The sequence below is a fragment of the Lipotes vexillifer genome, unplaced genomic scaffold (assembly GCF_000442215.2).
Source record: "Lipotes vexillifer unplaced genomic scaffold, Lipotes_vexillifer_v1.1 scaffold54, whole genome shotgun sequence".
Taxonomy (NCBI): Eukaryota; Metazoa; Chordata; class Mammalia; order Artiodactyla; family Lipotidae; genus Lipotes; species Lipotes vexillifer.
Genome location: NW_006789324.1, coordinates 1,006,664 through 1,025,262, shown reverse-complemented (window position 1 = coordinate 1,025,262; position 18,599 = coordinate 1,006,664). Strand labels below are relative to the sequence as shown.

The 18,599-nt window shown below is 40.8% G+C and overlaps 1 protein-coding gene across 5 annotated transcripts in view; it reads left to right on the top strand.

The window, feature by feature from the left end:
- The first annotated feature begins 13,850 nt into the window (after positions 1-13,850).
- DAB1 (DAB adaptor protein 1) overlaps positions 13,851-18,599 on the top strand; it is a 287,178-nt gene continuing 282,429 nt past the window's right edge. For 2 of the 5 annotated variants that reach the window (XM_007462570.1, XM_007462567.1), the window contains exon 1: positions 13,954-14,056. In XM_007462570.1, coding sequence (XP_007462632.1) covers positions 13,990-14,056 — 67 coding nt within the window. In that variant the 5' untranslated portion in view covers positions 13,954-13,989. Of the gene's footprint in view, positions 14,057-18,599 lie in introns of all 5 variants that reach the window. The other 3 variants (XM_007462568.1, XM_007462566.1, XM_007462569.1) reach the window with 2 other exon arrangements.

The window sequence follows — 18,599 nt, the reverse complement described above, 5'->3', positions numbered from 1 at the left end:
AGGGAACAGCAACAGTTCCAGGTTACTCAGACACATCGTGGAGGGAACTGGGATGATAGCAGAGGGCGTTCAGTCTCCAAGAGCAAACAGACAGCATGCCCCGCCTTGTCGTGTGGCTAGTGGGGTTAAAATGAGGACAGGCATCGGCTAAAAAGCCAGGTGATGAGGGAGGTGCCATTTTAGGACTAGTGCTGGGGAACAGGTAAGAAGGCCACCTGAGGCCAGCCCCCATCCTTGGGAAACTGTAGCAGCCACCAGGCCTTGATTCATCTCTCTCTGTACCTCCCCCATGTAGCCCAGTGTCTGCTGTGTACAGAGTAGGCACTTAGAAATGTATGTAGAATTGATTTGGTTTACAGAATCTGTAATTTAACAGCTGTGTGCTGAAGGAGTTGGGGATATTTGCTTTTTTACTATTTCTTCCTGCAAATTCATTTATCTAGGACATCTTTGGAAAGAAAACTTGAAGAGCATAAGCTTTTAAACTCAGTAGCTCTGCTGTTGCAAGCAGTCTCCCAGTTGGACCGCCAATATCACTGGTTTCCAGCCCTGGGGTGATTGCTCGGTTGCCATCATCTTTAAAGAACCTGAAATATATCAGCCACTGCCCTGTTCAATCACTGCGGTGGTCGCCTGTCACCTGCTAATAGTCACCATCCACGGGCGAATCATATTTGAAGTTTGCACCTAGCAGCAGCGTATGAATTTTTAGGTATAAATTTATATACATATTTGTATGGAAACACAAAAGACCCAGAATAGCCAAAGCAATCTTGAGAACGAAAAATGGAGCTGGAGGAGTCAGGCTCCCTGACTTCAGACTATATTACAAAGCTACAGTAATCAAGACAGTATGGTACTGGCACAAAAACAGAAATAGAGATCAATGGAACAGGATAGAAAGCCCAGAGGTAAACCCACGCACATTTGGTCACCTTATCTTTGATAAAGGAGGCAAGAATATACAGTGGAGAAAAGACAGCCTCTTCAATAAGTGGTGCTGGGAAAACTGGACGGGTACATGTAACAGAATGAAATTAGAACACTTCCTAACACCATACACAAAAATAAACTCAAAATGGATTAAGGACTTACATGTAAGGCCAGACACTATCAAACTCTTAGAGGAAAACATAGGCAGGACACTCTATGACATAAATCACAGCAAGAACCTTTTTGACCCACCTCCTACAGATATGGAAATAAAAACAAAAATAAACATGGGACCTAATGAAGCTTAAAAGCTTTTGCACAGCAAAGGAAACCATAAACAAGACCAAAAGACAACCCTCAGAATGGGAGAAAATACTTGCAAATGAAGCAGCTGCCAAAGGATTAATCTCCAAGATTTACAAGCAGCTCATGCAGCTCAATAACAAAAAAACAAACAACCCAATCCAAAAATGGGCAGAAGACCTGAATAGCCATTTCTCCAAAGAAGATATACAGATTGCCAACAAACACATGAAAGAATGCTCAACATCATTAATCATTAGAGAAATGCAAATCAAAACTACAATGAGATATCATCTCACACCGGTCAGAATGGCCATCATCAAAAAATCTAGAAATGCTAAATGCTGCAGAGGGTGTGGAGAAAAGGGAACCCTCTTGCACTGTTGGTAGGAATGTAAAGTGATACAGCCACTATGGAGAACAGTATGGAGGTTCCTTAAAAAACTACAAATAGAACTGCTATACACCCCAGCAATCCCACTACTGGGCATACCCTGAGAAAACCATAATTCAGAAAGAGTCATGTACCAAAATGTTCATTGCATCTATTTACATACAATAGCCCGGAGATGGAAACAACCTAAGTGCCCATCGTCGGATGAATGGATAAAGAAGATGTGGCACATATATACAATGGAATATTACTCAGCCATAAAAAGAAACGAAATTGAGATATTTGTAGTGAGGTGGATGGACCTAGAGTCTGTCATACAGAGTGAAGTAAGTCAGAAAGAGAAGAACAAATACCGTATGCTAACACATATATGTGGAATCAAAGCAAAAAAAAAGTCATGAAGAACCTAGGGGTAAGATGGGAATAAAGACACAGACCTACTAGAGAATGGACTTGAGGATATGGGGAGGGGGAAGGGTAAGCTGTGACAAAGTGAGAGAGTGGCATGGACATATATACACTACCAAACATAAAACAGATCGCTAGTGGGAAGCAGCCGCATAGCACAGGGAGATCAGCTCGGTGGTTTGTGACCACCTAGAGGGGTGGGATAGGGAGGGTGGGAGGGAGAGAGACGCAAGAGGGAAGAGATATGGGAACATATGTTTATGTATAACTGAGTCACTTTCTTATAAAGCAGAAACTAACACACCATTGTAAAGCAATTATACTCCAATAAAGATGTTCAAAAAAATTTATATACATGTGCTACTGTGAATCTGCATGTTAAAGTAATAAACTATCTCCTATTTTTTTAGTTTGTAAGTAGATATTACAGAGGTTGATGTCTTCACTCCAGTGGATTTTCTTCAGTAGGAACTACAGGATGCTCATTTTATAGATGAAGTTGAGGCTCAGACTGGTTTAGTAGCTCGAGTGCCTAAAGTTACGTAAGCAGTCAGTGGGAGAGTCAGGCATGATTCCAACCCAGCCCCTCAGCTTATTGCTTGAGGTTCTGCCATTTACTGACACATTTTTGTAAAATCAGAGGTGAAGATTTTAGAACGTTGGGTAGAAGTGGGGCTCCAAGTACTGAAAATGCTAATGGAATTATTTTAAGCTTATATACATTTTTTTCTGATACTCTATTAGTTTATGTAATGAGGTTTCATGGTGCAATAAATACTCAGTGAAACTGTGTGATCCATTAGTTAAATGAAAGGTTCCTAAGTATGCCGTACTGCTGTCACATAAATTCCTTTAATATTGCTGAAATCTGCTTCTGACTTTTGTGAGCTTTGAGTTTGATTAAAGAAACTCATTCTGTTCCTCCTGTTATCACCTTACTGAGGGCTGACAGATACCTGAGCAATAACAGTGCCTGCCTTCTGGAGCGTAGCATTTTATTTTCCCTAGAGTACTTTCACATAGCTTTCATTTATTCCTGTTCATTTAATCCCATGAATTATAGCCAGCATTATCCCATTTTACAGATGAGTAAACTGATGGACCATGTAGGTTTTTTTTTTTTTAACATCTTTATTGGAGTATAATAGCTTTACAATGGTGTGTTAGTTTCTGCTTTATAACAAGGTGAATCAGTTATACATATACATATGTTGCCATATCTCTTCCCTCTTGCGTCTCCCTCCCTCCCAGCCTCCCTATCCCACCCCTCTAGGTGGTCACAAAGCACCGAGCTGATCTCCCTGTGCTATGCGGCTGCTTCCCACTAGCGATCTGTTTTATGTTTGGTAGTGTATATATGTCCATGCCACTCTCTCACTTTGTCACAGCTTACCCTTCCCCCTCCCCATATCCTCAAGTCCATTCTCTAGTAGGTCTGTGTCTTTATTCCCATCTTACCCCTAGGTTCTTCATGACTTTTTTTTTGCTTTGATTCCACATATATGTGTTAGCATACGGTATTTGTTCTTCTCTTTCAGACTTACTTCACTCTGTATGACAGACTCTAGGTCCATCCATCTCACTACAAATAACTCAATTTCGTTTCTTTTAATGGCTGAGTAATACTCCATTGTATATATGTGCCGTATCTTCTTTATCAGTTCATCTGTTGATGGACACTTAGGTTGCTTCGATGTCCTGGATATTGTAAATAGAGCTGCAATGAACATTTTGGTACAAGACTCTTTTTGAATTATGGTTTTCTCAGGGTATATGCCCAGTAGTGGGATTGCTGGGGCGTATGGTAGTTCTATTTGTAGTTTTTTAAGGAACCTCCATACTGTTCTCCATAGTGGCTGTATCAGTTTACATTCCTACCAACAGTGCAAGAGGGTTCCCTTTTCTCCACACCCTCTGCAGCATTTAGCATTTCTAGATTTTTTGATGATGGCCATTCTGACCGGTGTGAGATGATATCTCATTGTAGTTTTGATTTGCATTTCTCTAGTGATTAATGATGTTGAGCATTCTTTCATGTGTTTGTTGGCAATCTGTATATCTTCTTTGGAGAAATGGCTATTCAGGTCTTCTGCCCATTTTTGGATTGGGTTGTTTGTTTTTTTGTTATTGAGCTGCATGTAAATCTTGGAGATTAATCCTTTGTCAGTTGCTTCATTTGCAAGTATTTTCTCCCTTTCTGAGGGTTGTCTTTTGGTCTTGTTTATGGTTTCCTTTGCTGTGCAAAAGCTTTGAAGTTTCATTAGGTCCCATTTGTTTATTTTTGCTTTTATTTCCATATCTGTAGGAGGTGGGTCAAAAAGGTTCTTGCTGTGATTTATGTCATAGAGTGTCCTGCCTATGTTTTCCTCTAAGAGTTTGATAGTGTCTGGCCTTACATTTAGGTATTTAATCCATTTTAAGTTTATTTTTGTGTATGGTGTTAGGGAGTGTTCTAATTTCATACTTTTACATGTACCCGTCCAGTTTTCCCAGCACCACTTATTGAAGAGGCTGTCTTTTCTCCACTGTATATTCTTGCCTCCTTTATCAAAGATAAGGTGACCAAATGTGCGTGGGTTTACCTCTGGGCTTTCTATCCTGTTCCATTGATCTCTATTTCTGTTTTTGTGCCAGTACCATACTGTTTTGATTACTCTAGCTTTGTAGTATAGTCTGAAGTCCCATGTAGGTTTTTTAATTCTAGATTTGCCCTAGAGATGCCAAACCACCAGATAGCTGTATAGTAAGATTCCAGTTATTTATTTTTGAATTTATTTAAAAGAAAAGAAAAAGCATGCCTCTTCAAAGAGCATTTAAAATGACTTGAGTCTCATTGTTTTGACCCTATTCAAAAGTATTACTGCTATTATACTTTAGTGTTGTATTCTCAGCATAAGTTAAGGGACATTGAAAATTCCCTGTTGGATTTTCTATAGAGACAGTGCTGATGTTAATGTCCATGGGACCACACAGCATTGGTTTTATGAAAGCCTATAGGCCCTTTTCATTCTGTTTCTGGTTTAAGGTTATTTGAGCATGGACTTTGTGGAACCTGTAACTGATCATATTTCCTTTTATGCCTTAGCCTCTAGCAATCTCATATATTTACATCCTATCTTCTGTAACCGTACAGATTTAACTTGGTGGCCTATCATTGCTTCTGCCTCTACCTTCATTTCCAATCCTTTGTTCACCATTCAGTTCAGTTTTCCTCATTCATTAATTTTATCCTGTTCTCGAGAATGACTTACTATAAAATTTTCTATAAGCTGCCTGAATTCTTTTTATTTTTTTCATAATGTCAGGTGGACTTAACCGACGAGCAACACAATGAATGTGAGCTCTCAGGCCAAGAGACGTTTCCTTCTTATGTGATTTTTCTTTCCTTTCTTGAAACACACAGTTGTGGCAAAACAGTTTTGATTGTGTCTGTAGTGAGGTTGTTAATCTGTCAACTTTGTGGCCTTTAGAGTTTTAAAGCCAGGGATATGTTCTATCAATATAGTATTATTCTGGAAGGGTTTGGTCAAAGCAAGTGATGGCCCTGCATTTGCTGTGAGGATGGTGGTATTTTAACAGTAGAGAGAGAGATGTAGTATCTTCAAATATCATTCTGGTAAAGTTTCTGTAGCACTTGCACTTCTGACACCCTTGGCAGAATTGAGTAAGTGTTGCCATTGGGCTCTAGCGAAACCTTTCTCTTTCCTTTTTTCTTGTTCCTGAAAAGAACAGATGTACAGAATGAGCAAATTTTAGGCAGTTCCCAAATGGGCTAGATCAGATCAGTTAGCCCTTGACATATTAAAAAAAAAAAACGGAAAAAGGGTTGACAGGTTAAAGTCATAGTCCCAGGGATGCAGAGGGAGATGGTCCAAGAAAGGCCGACTTTGGCTATGTAATTAAAGGAGTTTGCAGTGATCTGTGGGGCCAGTAGGTGAAAAGTCCTGGGACGGGGTTGGGGGGCAGTTCCTGGCATGGAGGCAGAGTCTGGAGGGGAAGTCAAGAGTTCAGTAAGAAACAGACCTGCTCGAAAGAAACAACGTTGGTCCAGAGACAGAGACTTGTGTCAAGTCAAGCATTCTGGGGAGATACAGGATGAAGTTGGAATCTATAATAAGAACTGACAGCCATAAACTGATTTTAAACGCAAGTAGCCTTGGGAATTAGAAAGCATGCCATCTAGGGAGCTGCAGTGGGTCTGAACTTTTTAAAAGAAAAGTGAGACCAGAATTGGCTTTGTTGCATCTCTTTGTGTGTTAGGGTCTGAGCTAGGCTTTAAAAAAATTTTTTTGTTAAATTTGGAAATAATTTCACAATTACAGAAAAACGTAAAAGAATAAGAATATACAAAAAATACTATGCCTTTTACTTAGATTCACCTATTGCTACTGTTTTATCCATTTGCTTTATCATTTGTGTATTCTCTCTCTCTGTGTATATGCATGGATACACACACACATATGCTGCATATACATATATATATGTATATGATTTGTTTTTTCTGAATCATTTGAATGGTGCATGTAGCTTAGCCCTTTATACCTAAATATTGGGTGTGTACTCCCTAAGAACAGGTATTTTCTCTTACATAGCCATCGGAAAGTTATCAAATAAATTTAACTTTGAAATAATATTTTTTTTTTTTTTTTTTTTGCTGTATGCAGGCCTCTCACTGTTGTGGCCTCTCCCGTTGCGGAGCACAGGCTCCGGACGCGCAGGCCCAGCGGCCATGGCTCACGGGCCCAGCCGCTCCGCGGCACGTGGGATCCTCCCAGACCGGGGCACGAACCCGTGTCCCCTGCATCGGCAGGCGGACTCTCAACCACTGCGCCACCTGGGAAGCCCTGAAATAATATTTTAACCTAATTTGCCATCCATATTCAAATTTGTCAGTTGGCTCACTCATTTCTTTTGTAGCATTTCTTTTCTCACTAGTAAAGGAGGATCTGGTACAAGCATTGCGTTTAGTTGTTGTACCTGCTTTGTTTCTTTTTTTTTTTGCCTCTCACTGTTGTGGCCTCTCCCGTTGCGGAGCACAGGCTTCGGACGCGCAGGCTCAGCGGCCATGGCTCACGGGCCCAGCCGCTCCGCGGCATGTGGGATCTTCCCAGACCGGGGCACGAACCCGCGTCCCCTGCATCGGCAGGTGGACTCTCAACCACTGCGCCACCGGGGAAGCCCTGTTTTGTTTCTTTTAATCTAAAGTATTTCCACAGCCCGTCTGTGTCTTTGGTTATAACATTTTTGAAGAATAGACTTTCTCCACATTTTTATATGCATGTTTTGATTAGATTCCTGGCCAGGATGCTGCATGATAATGATGTGGTCTTCTTGGGGTATCACCGGATATTCATTTGCTCGTCTTTGCTAATGTTAATTTTGATAACCTAATTGAGGTGTTGGTTCAGTGTCTCCATCGTATGATCACAAATTTTCCCCTTGCAACTACAAATAGCAAGTGAGAAGACACTTTAAGACCTACGAACGGCTTCCTTCTCATCGAAAAATTTCCCTGGATTTAGCATTTATTGATGATTCTTGTCTGGCTAAGCTTTACTCTGATGGCTGCAAAATGTGATTTTATACTCTAGCACTTTCTCTGTATTTACCAGATAGTATCTGTTCTACTGTCAACAAGACAGCCTTCCCTTCTTCCCCCACTTGTTTATCTGTCTGTTTTCAGTATGGGTTCCCATTTTTTCAGTGGTTTATTATTTATTTACCTTCCTTAAATTACATTGGTGTTTAAGCTGTTGCAGAATTGGCCAGTGAGAGCTCCTCCAAGGTGGCGTCTGTATCCTTGTGACTTGCCCCTATCATTGGTGCTGGCTTTGAGTACTTCATTACTTTCTGGAACAACAAGATATGTCGGGCTCATCTTATACCTGCCCCAGCTCTGGAATCACCCACTTCTCCAAGAAACCCTGGGTCCTTTTACTGAGGAGTGGTAGTAGAAACCAAAATCTAGGTATTTATGTGTCATGTTGTCATTGGGTTATCTTTGCTCCTTGACCTGTTCAGTGGACAGGGCTGCGAAGTCATATGCATATAAACACACGTATACACATACTCATATACAGATGCATGTATATTTTATAAACCACAAATTTACCCAGAAATCTCCAATTTCCAGTCTGTCCCACAGTTCTCTTTCCTGCCCTCCCCCTTTGCGTATTTTAATGTCTCTTCTTGAATAGTGAGAATCTTGGCTTCCAAGAACATTAAAGAATTTACTTCCTTGTCCAATCTTATAATACATCTAAAATAGTTTTATAATTGCTTTGCCCATAGCACTACCCAAAAAAGCCTACTAAAAAGAGTTTGAGGTTTGTTTTTAGCTCCCCCTGCCCCAATCCTGTTCAAGACCGAGTGTAAACGGTCAAATTGTGTTCGTAAGCTGTTCGTATTTGTTCTTTTTCTCCCACCCTTTCAGTGATTGTGCTTATGATGCGCCTCTGAAATACAATTGGATTCATTTGTTTCCATCCACTTGCAGTTTTAGCATTTCCCCCACTTCCTATCCCTGTTAGCTTAATTTTACTTTCTTCAGATATGTAGAGCATGAATAGGCTTCCAAATTTGGAAATTAAACAAAAAGCTATACTCTGATAAGTATCACCTCTGCCTTGTCCCTCTACCTGGTCAGTCCATCATTCTACGACCCAGGATCTCCCCAAGTAGAAAAACAGCTTCATTGTGTTCAGGTGTGTTTGTGTTGTTTCTTTTTGTAAAGATAAGCAGTTAAGTCTCCGCCTTTCTTACATGAAACTAGCATGCTGTAGGTTGAGCTAGGCTTCCAAAGTGCCCAAATTTCATTGATCTTCCAAATCTTACACACTTGGTGGTGGTCTTCCTATTTTACTGATGTGGAAGCTAAGACCCCTGGTCCGTACTGTTGCAGACCTTTTTGCCTTGTTGATAAATGGCCTGTTTTCAGTGCTTTCTAGTTTGAATGAAGCTGATTAAGACGCCCTAAATTACGAATCGTCAGGTAGTAGCACATACATCCATAAAATTGCTGCCACTGAAACCCAAAGTCTTGTTTCTGGGAAGTCTGCCTCTTCATCTGGTTGTTAAGGCTGGATTGTCCCTTTAGCCTGGAATTTCAGTGTCCTTAGCATATCACAAGGCTTAAATCAGGGTGTGGCACCTGGCGGGGAGAGTTGTTTCTGACTTTTTGTTTTTTCTTTTTAAAATTGAGGTGAAATTCACATAACATAAAATTATCCTTTTTAATATGTATAATTCAGTGGTATTTATTATATTCATGATGTTGTTCAACCATCACCACCATCTACTTCCAGAACATTTTCATCTCCTCCAGAGGAGACCCTGTAACCATTAAAGAGTCATTCCCCCTCCCTGGCTTCCCCCAGCACCTGAAAACCACTGATCTGCTTTCTATCTCTCTGGATTTATTTATTTTGGGTATTTTGGAGGTAAATGGAATCACACACTGAGTGTCCTTGTGTGTTCAACTTCTTTCACTTGGCATGCTGTTTGCCAGGTTCATCCACCTTGTAGCATGTATCAATCCTTCATTCCATTTTATGGTTGAATAATATTCCATTGTATGGTTACACCACATTTTGTTTATCCATTCCCCAGCTAATGGGCCTCCAGGGGGATTGTGAGTGAAGTTGGGGAGAAGAGAGGCTTGTACCCTGCCTTGTGCTGTGCTGCCTACTAGCCACATGACCATGAACGAGCTACACAACTGGCTTGTGCCTCCCTTTCCTCATTTGTCAAATGAACATAATAATAATACCTAACTCTTCAAGTGACTGAAGGATTGGCTGAGATAATATGTGAAAAGTTCATAGTATAGTGCCTGGCAAATAATGGGCCTTCATAAACATTAGCTGTTTTACCATAGGATCGTCTGAGTGTGAGTGGGGAGGAGAGAGAACACAGATGTGCGTTATAGTAGGTGTTTTACCGTGCACTTGTTCTGTTGCAGCTGCTCAAACCTTTGTGCTTTGTTTAAAAAGGAAAAGGCCTATCTGTTTTCTCTGCTTTGTGGTTTGGTGTTTTTGCCCCTCCCCCACTCCCTACCCCCCACCCCGCCCCCCATCACTGAACATGGGATTTTACATTTAGAAGCAGTTCAGTAGACAGAATGTCTGTAGTGGAATGTTACATAATTCACTTTTAGATTTGAAGAGCTCATTATAAAAAACCTGACACACTTCAGGAATATTAAATTACTGCAGATTGTGTGGAGCAAAGAAACATTATTGAAGCATTTCAGAATTCTAGGCGAGCCTGAATTTAACTGATAGGGTTTCACAGCTTTTACTGGGGAAAAATGATTTGAGTTGTCACATGGTTTCTGGCCCTAGAGGACTTTAATCTCCTTAATTACAAAGAAACGAATTTCCCTCAACCTCTGGCTTTTGGAAAATTAAAGGGGATGCCAGGGTCCTGGCTGCGGAATGTTCTCTCCGTACTGTAGCCTCCTTATGCAAGTTTTTATTAGAGATGATGCTGGTTTCCTTTCTTTATTGATATGGGGATGTACTTCAGGAATTCACAAGTAATGCTTATAACACTTGAACACAATCACATTTTGTGAAACAAGTGACACTGAAGCTGCCCGCAGAATAGGGAGAAGTTCTGTATTGTGGCTTACAAAGTCGAAGGAAAGAAAATGGCCCAAATCCAATCGAGTTTTATACATCGACTTTAAGAGTGCTTGAAATGGTGTAGAACCCATATTTCAGTTCATTTCGATGTTTATGGATTAGGTACCTACTGTGTGCAAGACCAGCATCATGGAAATATCTTAGCTTCTACTATTTCCTACAATTTGTCCGTAGAAAGCAGACTTAACCTGCCTTAGTTTCCTTCTCTGTGAAAGGAGGATAATAATATGAGGCTGTGTTGTGACCTTGTATTCCTGTGCTTGTAACACAGGAAACTATTAGGGCCTAATATTTATTAAGTGCTTGCCAGGAGATGTGCCCAGACACCCTTCCAAGCATGTTACATGTGTGATCACAATTTCCACAGCCACTCCATGAAGTTGATACTGTTATCCCCATTGTAAAGGTATAGAAACTGAGGCAAAGAGGGGTTGCGTAGCTTCCTCAGTATCACATTGCTTGTAAATGGCTCAAGCTATGAAGTTGGCCAAGAATCAGATCATAACACAAGTAAGGAGAGATTCTGTTGCCCAGTCCAAGCTCATACTGCTCGCTGCACAACAGGCCAATAAATTGAGAGATGAGGTGTTGGGGCAAGGGATAGTGACTTTATTTGGAAAGCCAGCAGAGCAAGAAGATGGTGGACTAATGTCCCAAAGAACCATCTTCTCTGAGTTAGAATTCAGGCTTCCTTTATACTAAAGGGGGAGGGGGTGTGGCTGGTTGTTACAGACTTCTGGGTGTTTTAATCCTTTGTTCTTGCAGCTGTCCAGTGTAACTCAGGTCACCATGTTCCTGTAAACCTCCAACAAGGCAAATGTTATTCTCTGTTGTGCAACTTTTTATCTCTGTTTGAATGGAAAAGTGTTATACCTTTAAAGGTCCGAGCCTTGAGAATGGCCTATCCTGTATATTTCAGGCTAAGACAACATTCTTAGCTTGTAGCAAAAGCAATAGAGTACAAAGGTTAAAGTAAGAGAAACAGATCCAATATGGAGTCAGATTTGTTCTTCCATATTACAGTTCCATTTAATGGAGGGATCAGAAAACCTTTCTGCCTAAGATACCTCTTTGAACTGAACCTTGAGAATGTCAGCAGAATTGAAAAGAAAAATTCCATAGCAAGGTAACAGCACAAGGGAGAATTGGGAAGATGGGAAAGTGTATCACCTCCCTACTAGACTTAATGGGTCCTTTTTAAATTTTGGTTGTTAATTTCAAGCCTCCTTGGACGTGCTGGTCCTTCTGCCTGAGACAACCATTTATTCATTTATTACACATGCATTTATTGAGTACCCGTTGGTCCTTTCCCTTATCATCCATGTGACAGAGGCATCATTCTTCAAGATCAGACCGTGGAGGGCTTCTTCTCTGTGAAGCTTTATTGACTCTTTCAAGCAAAGGTGAAAGCTTGCTCCTTTGTAACCCAGTATATGCCCATTTTTGGTCTGTTTTCATTCTGGTCACATGTATTGCAATCCCCTACATGACTGACACCTCTGCTAGACTGAATTTCTTTGAGGACAGGAATCAGGCTTTGACTCTGTACTCTCGGCCTGCATGGTTGTGCTGTACACGTCTATGGACATGAATGAGCCAGCACTTGCACCTGGCCTATTGTAGGTTCTTAGTAGATATTTATTGCAATGAAATGACTAGTGTTATTAATAAAATTAATTATCTCTTTATATGACCAAGTTTTGTGACTCTGTCATCTCTCATGGAATGTTGTCTTTTGAGGGCAAGAGGTTAGGAAGCGGGTGAGGGCTTAGTGGCATGGTGCAGATAGATGGCACAAAAGTGGCCGGAAAAGTTCGCATTTTCAACATATGGTTTCATGGACCCCATTCTAGGAAGATAATTTTCCATTTTCTTTAGTTGTAGCCTTAGATCCTCTAGTTTAAGTACCTTCATTCAGGGCCAATGTCCTCCTAAAAAATAGTTTGTAAAACAGTTTGTTAAAAGCAAACAAAGGAAGCAGATATCTTTGGATAAGGTGTGGGTTTCCCCATATTTAAGCCTTACCACAATTTAATATGGCTTTTATATTAGCCTTTCTAGTTAAGCCATCTTTAATTGGCATGATCAAGAGATTTTGGTCATTATTCTTTTTGAGCTGAAACTGGTGTTCAAGGTCAGCCTTTTCAGATGAAAAGGTTCTAGATCTGTGGCGTGAGCTAAGAATTGGCTGCACAGTTTGAAGATCCATTTCCAGTAGCTTTATTTTAATATTCTTTAAAAATGGATAACTCCTGAAATGTTTATTTTCAACTGAACTCTCCCATATAACTATCAGAGAGACGGTCGCTGGGAAAGATTGTTGCCTTGACACTGGGAACACTTTCATTCAATTTAAATGAAATCAAATGAGATAACGTATGTGAAGCAGGAGCTGAGGGCATAGGATATAGTAAATGTATAGTAAATACTGGCTGTAATTGAAGTGGTATTATTATCATTATTATCTCTTCCCAGCACAGTGTCTCAACTTAATAGTACCTAGTAGTGTGCAAGGCATATTTATTAAAGAAAGAAGGGATGAAATGTGTGTCTGCCTGCCTCTTTCCTTTCCTTTTCCTCCCCACGTTAAATGCTTGTCTGCTCTTATAGCTGCGGGAAAAGCTGACATAAAAATGGGCTCGCTGGAAAGTTTCTCGGCCCCATTTGTCACCTTACCCTTGGAGCCCAGTTTTATGTCAACTCCACGTTCCCTCTGATGCCTGCCAGTGAGGGACAGACCACAGGTCACTTCCCTATGATCTGCTTTAGCTGCCAAAGCTCTAGTCAAGCTTGGCTGACGTATGGGTGCCTCGTTGTTGGAAATGTCTCCATGGGGCTGCTCAGGAAATATGCCTGTGCTGTATTTTCTGGGTGGCATCTAGTGCTTGACAATAAGAAACATGGAAAATAAAGAACTGAGTTTTGCTTCTCTTGAAAATCCAGTTTTAGAGATCTGTTTTGCATTACCTATTGTGAGTTTTGCGGATAAGGCCTCTAATTCTCTTTGTTGTATGGAACCCTGTTGATGGCTTAGTGAAACCATGTGAACAGTTTATACGTGGAGACCAAGGTTTTCCTGTTTCTGTATGTTTGACAGTTCCTTTTTGCCCTCCTAATTTCTAACTTCACCAGGGTGGTGATTCTGAATGTTCTCTTCCCTTGATTTGCAGCGCTCGAAAGGAGTGAATGAAATGTGCAGCTCGGGGTGTCATTTCTGAAGGGAGGAGTCGTTTTCTTGGAGAGGAGTCCTCAATGAGCCTGGCCGAGGCCCGGGATCTGTGTGAAGTGGACTAAGGATTTAGTAGGATGTCAACTGAGACAGAACTTCAAGTAGCTGTGAAAACCAGCGCCAAGAAAGATTCCAGAAAGAAAGGTAGGGCTCAATCTGTTCCTTTCCTAATGGCTACCTATTGAACAGGAATGAGTTTTTTTTTTGTCTCTGGAACGGTATTTGGTACTATCTTTGTGATTGCATGTATTTTTAACTAATCACCAAGATTATTTGGTGGTGTTTGTACTCACAGTATCATATTTTTTTTTTTTTTTCTTGCGTTACGCGGGCCTCTCACTGTTGTGGCCTCTCCCATTTGCGGAGCACAGGCTCCGGACGCGCAGGCCCAGCGGCCATGGCTCACGGGCCCAGCCGCTCCGCGGCACGTGGGATCCTCCCGAAACGGGGCACGAACCCGCGTCTCCCGCATCGGCAGGCGGACTCTCAAGCACTGCGCCACCAGGGAAGCCCTCACAGTATCATATTTTAATGGCTCGTCCTTATTCTCTGGGTAAAATCCAAAGTTCTTTTCATAATATGCAAACAAAGCCCTTCTTGACCTGATTTCTACCCATCCCTCCAGCAACATCTCTGCCCAAATCTGCGCTGCATCCCCACCCAACCCTGTTTGCCCTCCAGGCATTCTGTGTCTTGTAGTTCACCTTTGCATATACCGGTGATTCTCAAACTCCAGCCACACAGAAATCACCTAGAAGGCTTGTTACAACACAGATTGCTGGGCCTCGTCCCCAGAGTGTTTGGTTCACTAGCTCTGGGGTGGGGCCCAAGATGTGTTTATAACAGGTTCTCAGATGATGCTGATGCTGGTGGTCCAGAGACCAGACTTTGAGAACCCCTGGACTGTCACTTCAGCCTGAAATACTTTTGTTGCTCTCCACTTTTTCTTAACACTGACTCCTACTTATTCTTCAGATTTGAGCTTAGTGGGGCCTCCTGGAGGGCCTTTCCTTACTCCCCAAATTGGGTTATTTGCTTTTGTTTGTTTTGTTTCATTAGCACTTTGTTAGTAGCTCACTTTCTTAGAAGCACCCTGTTTTTTTTTCCCCTTTGTCAGCTATACTATACAGTCCTTCAGAGCTGGATCCCTTGTTCACCCTTTTAACTCCCAACAATTGGAAAGTGTTTGACACAGAGGAGGCGCATAGGTATTTGGTAGAGAAGACTGGCATGCATAGTGTGATAATAAAATAATTCTATCACTGTTCACGATTTTTGGAAAATTTGTTCCTATGGCTTTATGACCAAGTCTTTCATTACGTTTGTCTCCTTGTTGGAATTAGATGTAAGCAACTTGTTGCTCTGTGTGTGGGTGTGTGTGTGTCTATGTGTGGTGTGTGGTGTGTGTTTTCTCCCTGTGGTTTCAGTTCTTTCCCTCCCCTGTCTTTAAAACTGCGTGGAAGAGGATTAATACAACTCTCTTTCAGGTCTTGAAATCTGTCAGTATGGGCCTGCAAACAGGATGCCATTGGTTGCTTTGTATAGGCAGTGATTTGTTTGAGACGTTGCTGTGCCTGCCCAGTCATGTCTTCTGATGGCATTTGTCTGATACTCCATAGGAAGCAAGGGACATAAATGTAATACATATGCAGCTCTTGGACAGCCAGAACCCCAGGAAGGACTATAAATTTTGCTTTAGATGTTGATATGAAGCACAAATATTTTGGAAGCAGTCTATTTTATCCCCTGAAACCTAATGTAAACCTTGTTTTTTATGCGTCATGGACTAAGAATAATAGAAGGAAGGCACGTGTGTGAGAGAACAGGTCTTGGCAGAACTGCTACATGGGGGGAAAAAAAAAAGATTGCAGAGCCCAGTATGTACTAGAATTCAAATACTTTTTTCACTGGAAACTGACAAGTTATATTTTTGCTTCAAATTTAACCTTTCCAATGAACTTGTGCTCTTGAATGCTTAATGTATTAAAAATTGTACTTAGTGCGTATCTTTTCATTCTTAATTTTAACATGCAAAACCAGAAGCATTCTAAAGAGACGATTCAGATTTTTCAGAACATTGGCTTAGTTGAGAACTTGGAATGGGACTGTGAAGGTGACTTTCACGTCCTTAGCAGCTCTAAAATCAGCACGGCACCTATGCAAGGAGTGTCCTCTAGTGAGTGGCTAATACCATAACGTCTGGGCAGGCAGACCTGGGTTCAGATTCTGGCTATATCACTTCCTAACTGTGTGACCTCAGAATGTTACTTCACCTCTCTGAGCCTCGTTTCCTTTCCCATAAAATGCAGATGTAATATTACAGAGCTCAAAGGCTCACTAGGAAGATTAATTGAAATAAGGCAAATGTAACAGTATAGAACTTGGCATATGTTAAAAACTCTACAAAGTTTACATGTGTTCCTCTTCCTCACCCCCCTTCCCCCTCCTTCTCTTCTCCTTACTTCTTCTCATCCCCTTCATTCCCTGTCATCTTTCTCCATCTTTCCCACCTCTCCCTTCTTTGTCCTATTTCTCTTCTCCCTTTTTCACTCCATCCTCCTGCTCTTCCTCATCTTCATCAGAATCATCACATTGTTTTCTCTTACCTAAGGGGATCTTAAAAAGTATACAGCTGATTTGTCCCCGAGCAAGATTTTACAATTGTTTGTGATTATGCAACAGTGACAGATAGTAGTTTTTCTTGATACCCTTGTCTGGACCAAGGCAGCAGGAAATCACACACGTACGTTAAGAAGAGAGAATGAGAATGTGCTGGTAACAGGATTAATTCATTTCCTGTTCTTTAGTTTTGGCTATGGGATAGTAAGTATTCCATTAAACAAATGTTGCTAACTGGGTGAAAATAAGTAGAACTTTGAAAGGAAACGAGCAGTTTATATATCCATCTTGAATCTTGAATTCAATAGTCTTACTAAACTCTTTCGCTAATACTTTCTCTAACCCCTCTTTGATTTTCTGTTGAGGCAATATGTAACCTCATAAGTAAGTTTCTGGCTTCCTCTTCAATCCTTAAGTACTTGTTCTTTTTCTTTATCTTATTCCGTTGGTTGGCTCTGTCAATATAATATCTAGTAGAGAGTAGGTATCCTTAACTTTTACTTAAATTAATGGAAATGCCTTAAGTTACCTGTAAGTGTGATATTTAAGTATTTACTAAATATTCTTTATTAGTTTGCCTTCATTTCTCATTTCTAGGAATTATTTTTTTTTAAATCCTGAATTTTCATGTTGAATTTTATCATATGCTTCTTCTATATTTATTTCAATGATTATACGTGTATTTTCTCTTTTAGTTTAAAATCATGTGTTTCACTGATAGATTTTCTGATCTTCATTTCTGTTTGTGGTGTCTTATTTTCTATACCCTGTGGATTTAATTTGATATTTTACTTAGTATCTTTCTATCTATATTCATCAGCTCGATTGGTATATATGTTTCTTTTCTTGAACAATCCTTGTGCCTGATATAGGTCAAAGTTGATAACCTCATATAATGATTTTGGTGGTAAGGAAATAATAACTTTAGGCTTCTTTATGAAAAAATATGAATTTTTTAGTAATTTTATTAGACTTTTAAGAAGTTATATATGCTTATTACTGAAAATTAGAAAAGACAAGGTAAGCATGCATAATCCTAAAAATTAAAAATAACTTTTATTGGGCTTCCCTGGTGGCGCAGTGGTTGAGAGTCCGCCTGCCGATGCAGGGGACGCGGGTTCGTGCCCCGGTCTGGGAAGATCCCACATGCCGCGGAGCGGCTGAGCCCGTGAGCCATGGCCGCTGAGGCTGCGCGTCCGGAGCCTGCGCTCCGCAACGGGAGAGGCCACAGCAGGGAGAGGCCCGTGTACTGCAAAAAAAACCCCAAACTTTTACTAACATTCTAAGTTACTTCCTTCTGGACTGACTTTCCAGGATAATATGAGATTACACTGTTCATACAATTTTACAGACATTCTGTCATAAATACATTTCTCATATTACTACCTGATATTACAGTATAGTAGTGTTTTCTTCTCTTGGCAAGATTTAGGTGGTTCCTGGGGCAGATATTTTATTTCCGAAAAAAAATACCTGACAATGTAAGGCATCTTTCATGAAAAAGAGTGGCAAAAAGAAAGTTAAGAAGCCCTTTATAATTCCTCACAAGCCTGTCACTCCAGTTCTTTAACCCAGGCTGTTGAAAGCAAGTCAGACAGCTTCAAAAACAAGTCACACAGGAGCATATTTCACCACAAAATGAGTTTCTAGACAGGCCAAGTATGAGATGTAACTAGAGTACTCACAATTCAAATAAGGAGGGGATGAAAGTAGTGAGAAATAAAGTTGTTTTCTTCATTTCATTTTTATTGGATTGTGTCGCTCACTACACATACAGCTTGTCAGACGGCACCTATGCTAGGAGTGGAATTTGATGGAGGACTGGAGGAAGGGAATGTGTATTTTCAGGTTCGGTACCTGCCATCGAAGGGAGATCAGTTGACACAACCTGTGGTAATCCTGGCATTAGGACACCCAGTAGAAGACCGTGGTAGAGGAACGGGTCCCAGGACGAGCAGACACAGACATTTCTGGGGATAGTGCCTGGAGTGTTTCAGGCAGTGCCATCTGGCAGCTTGGTGTCATGGAAAGAGCACTAACTTTGGAGTCAGACAGACCTGGTTTTTAA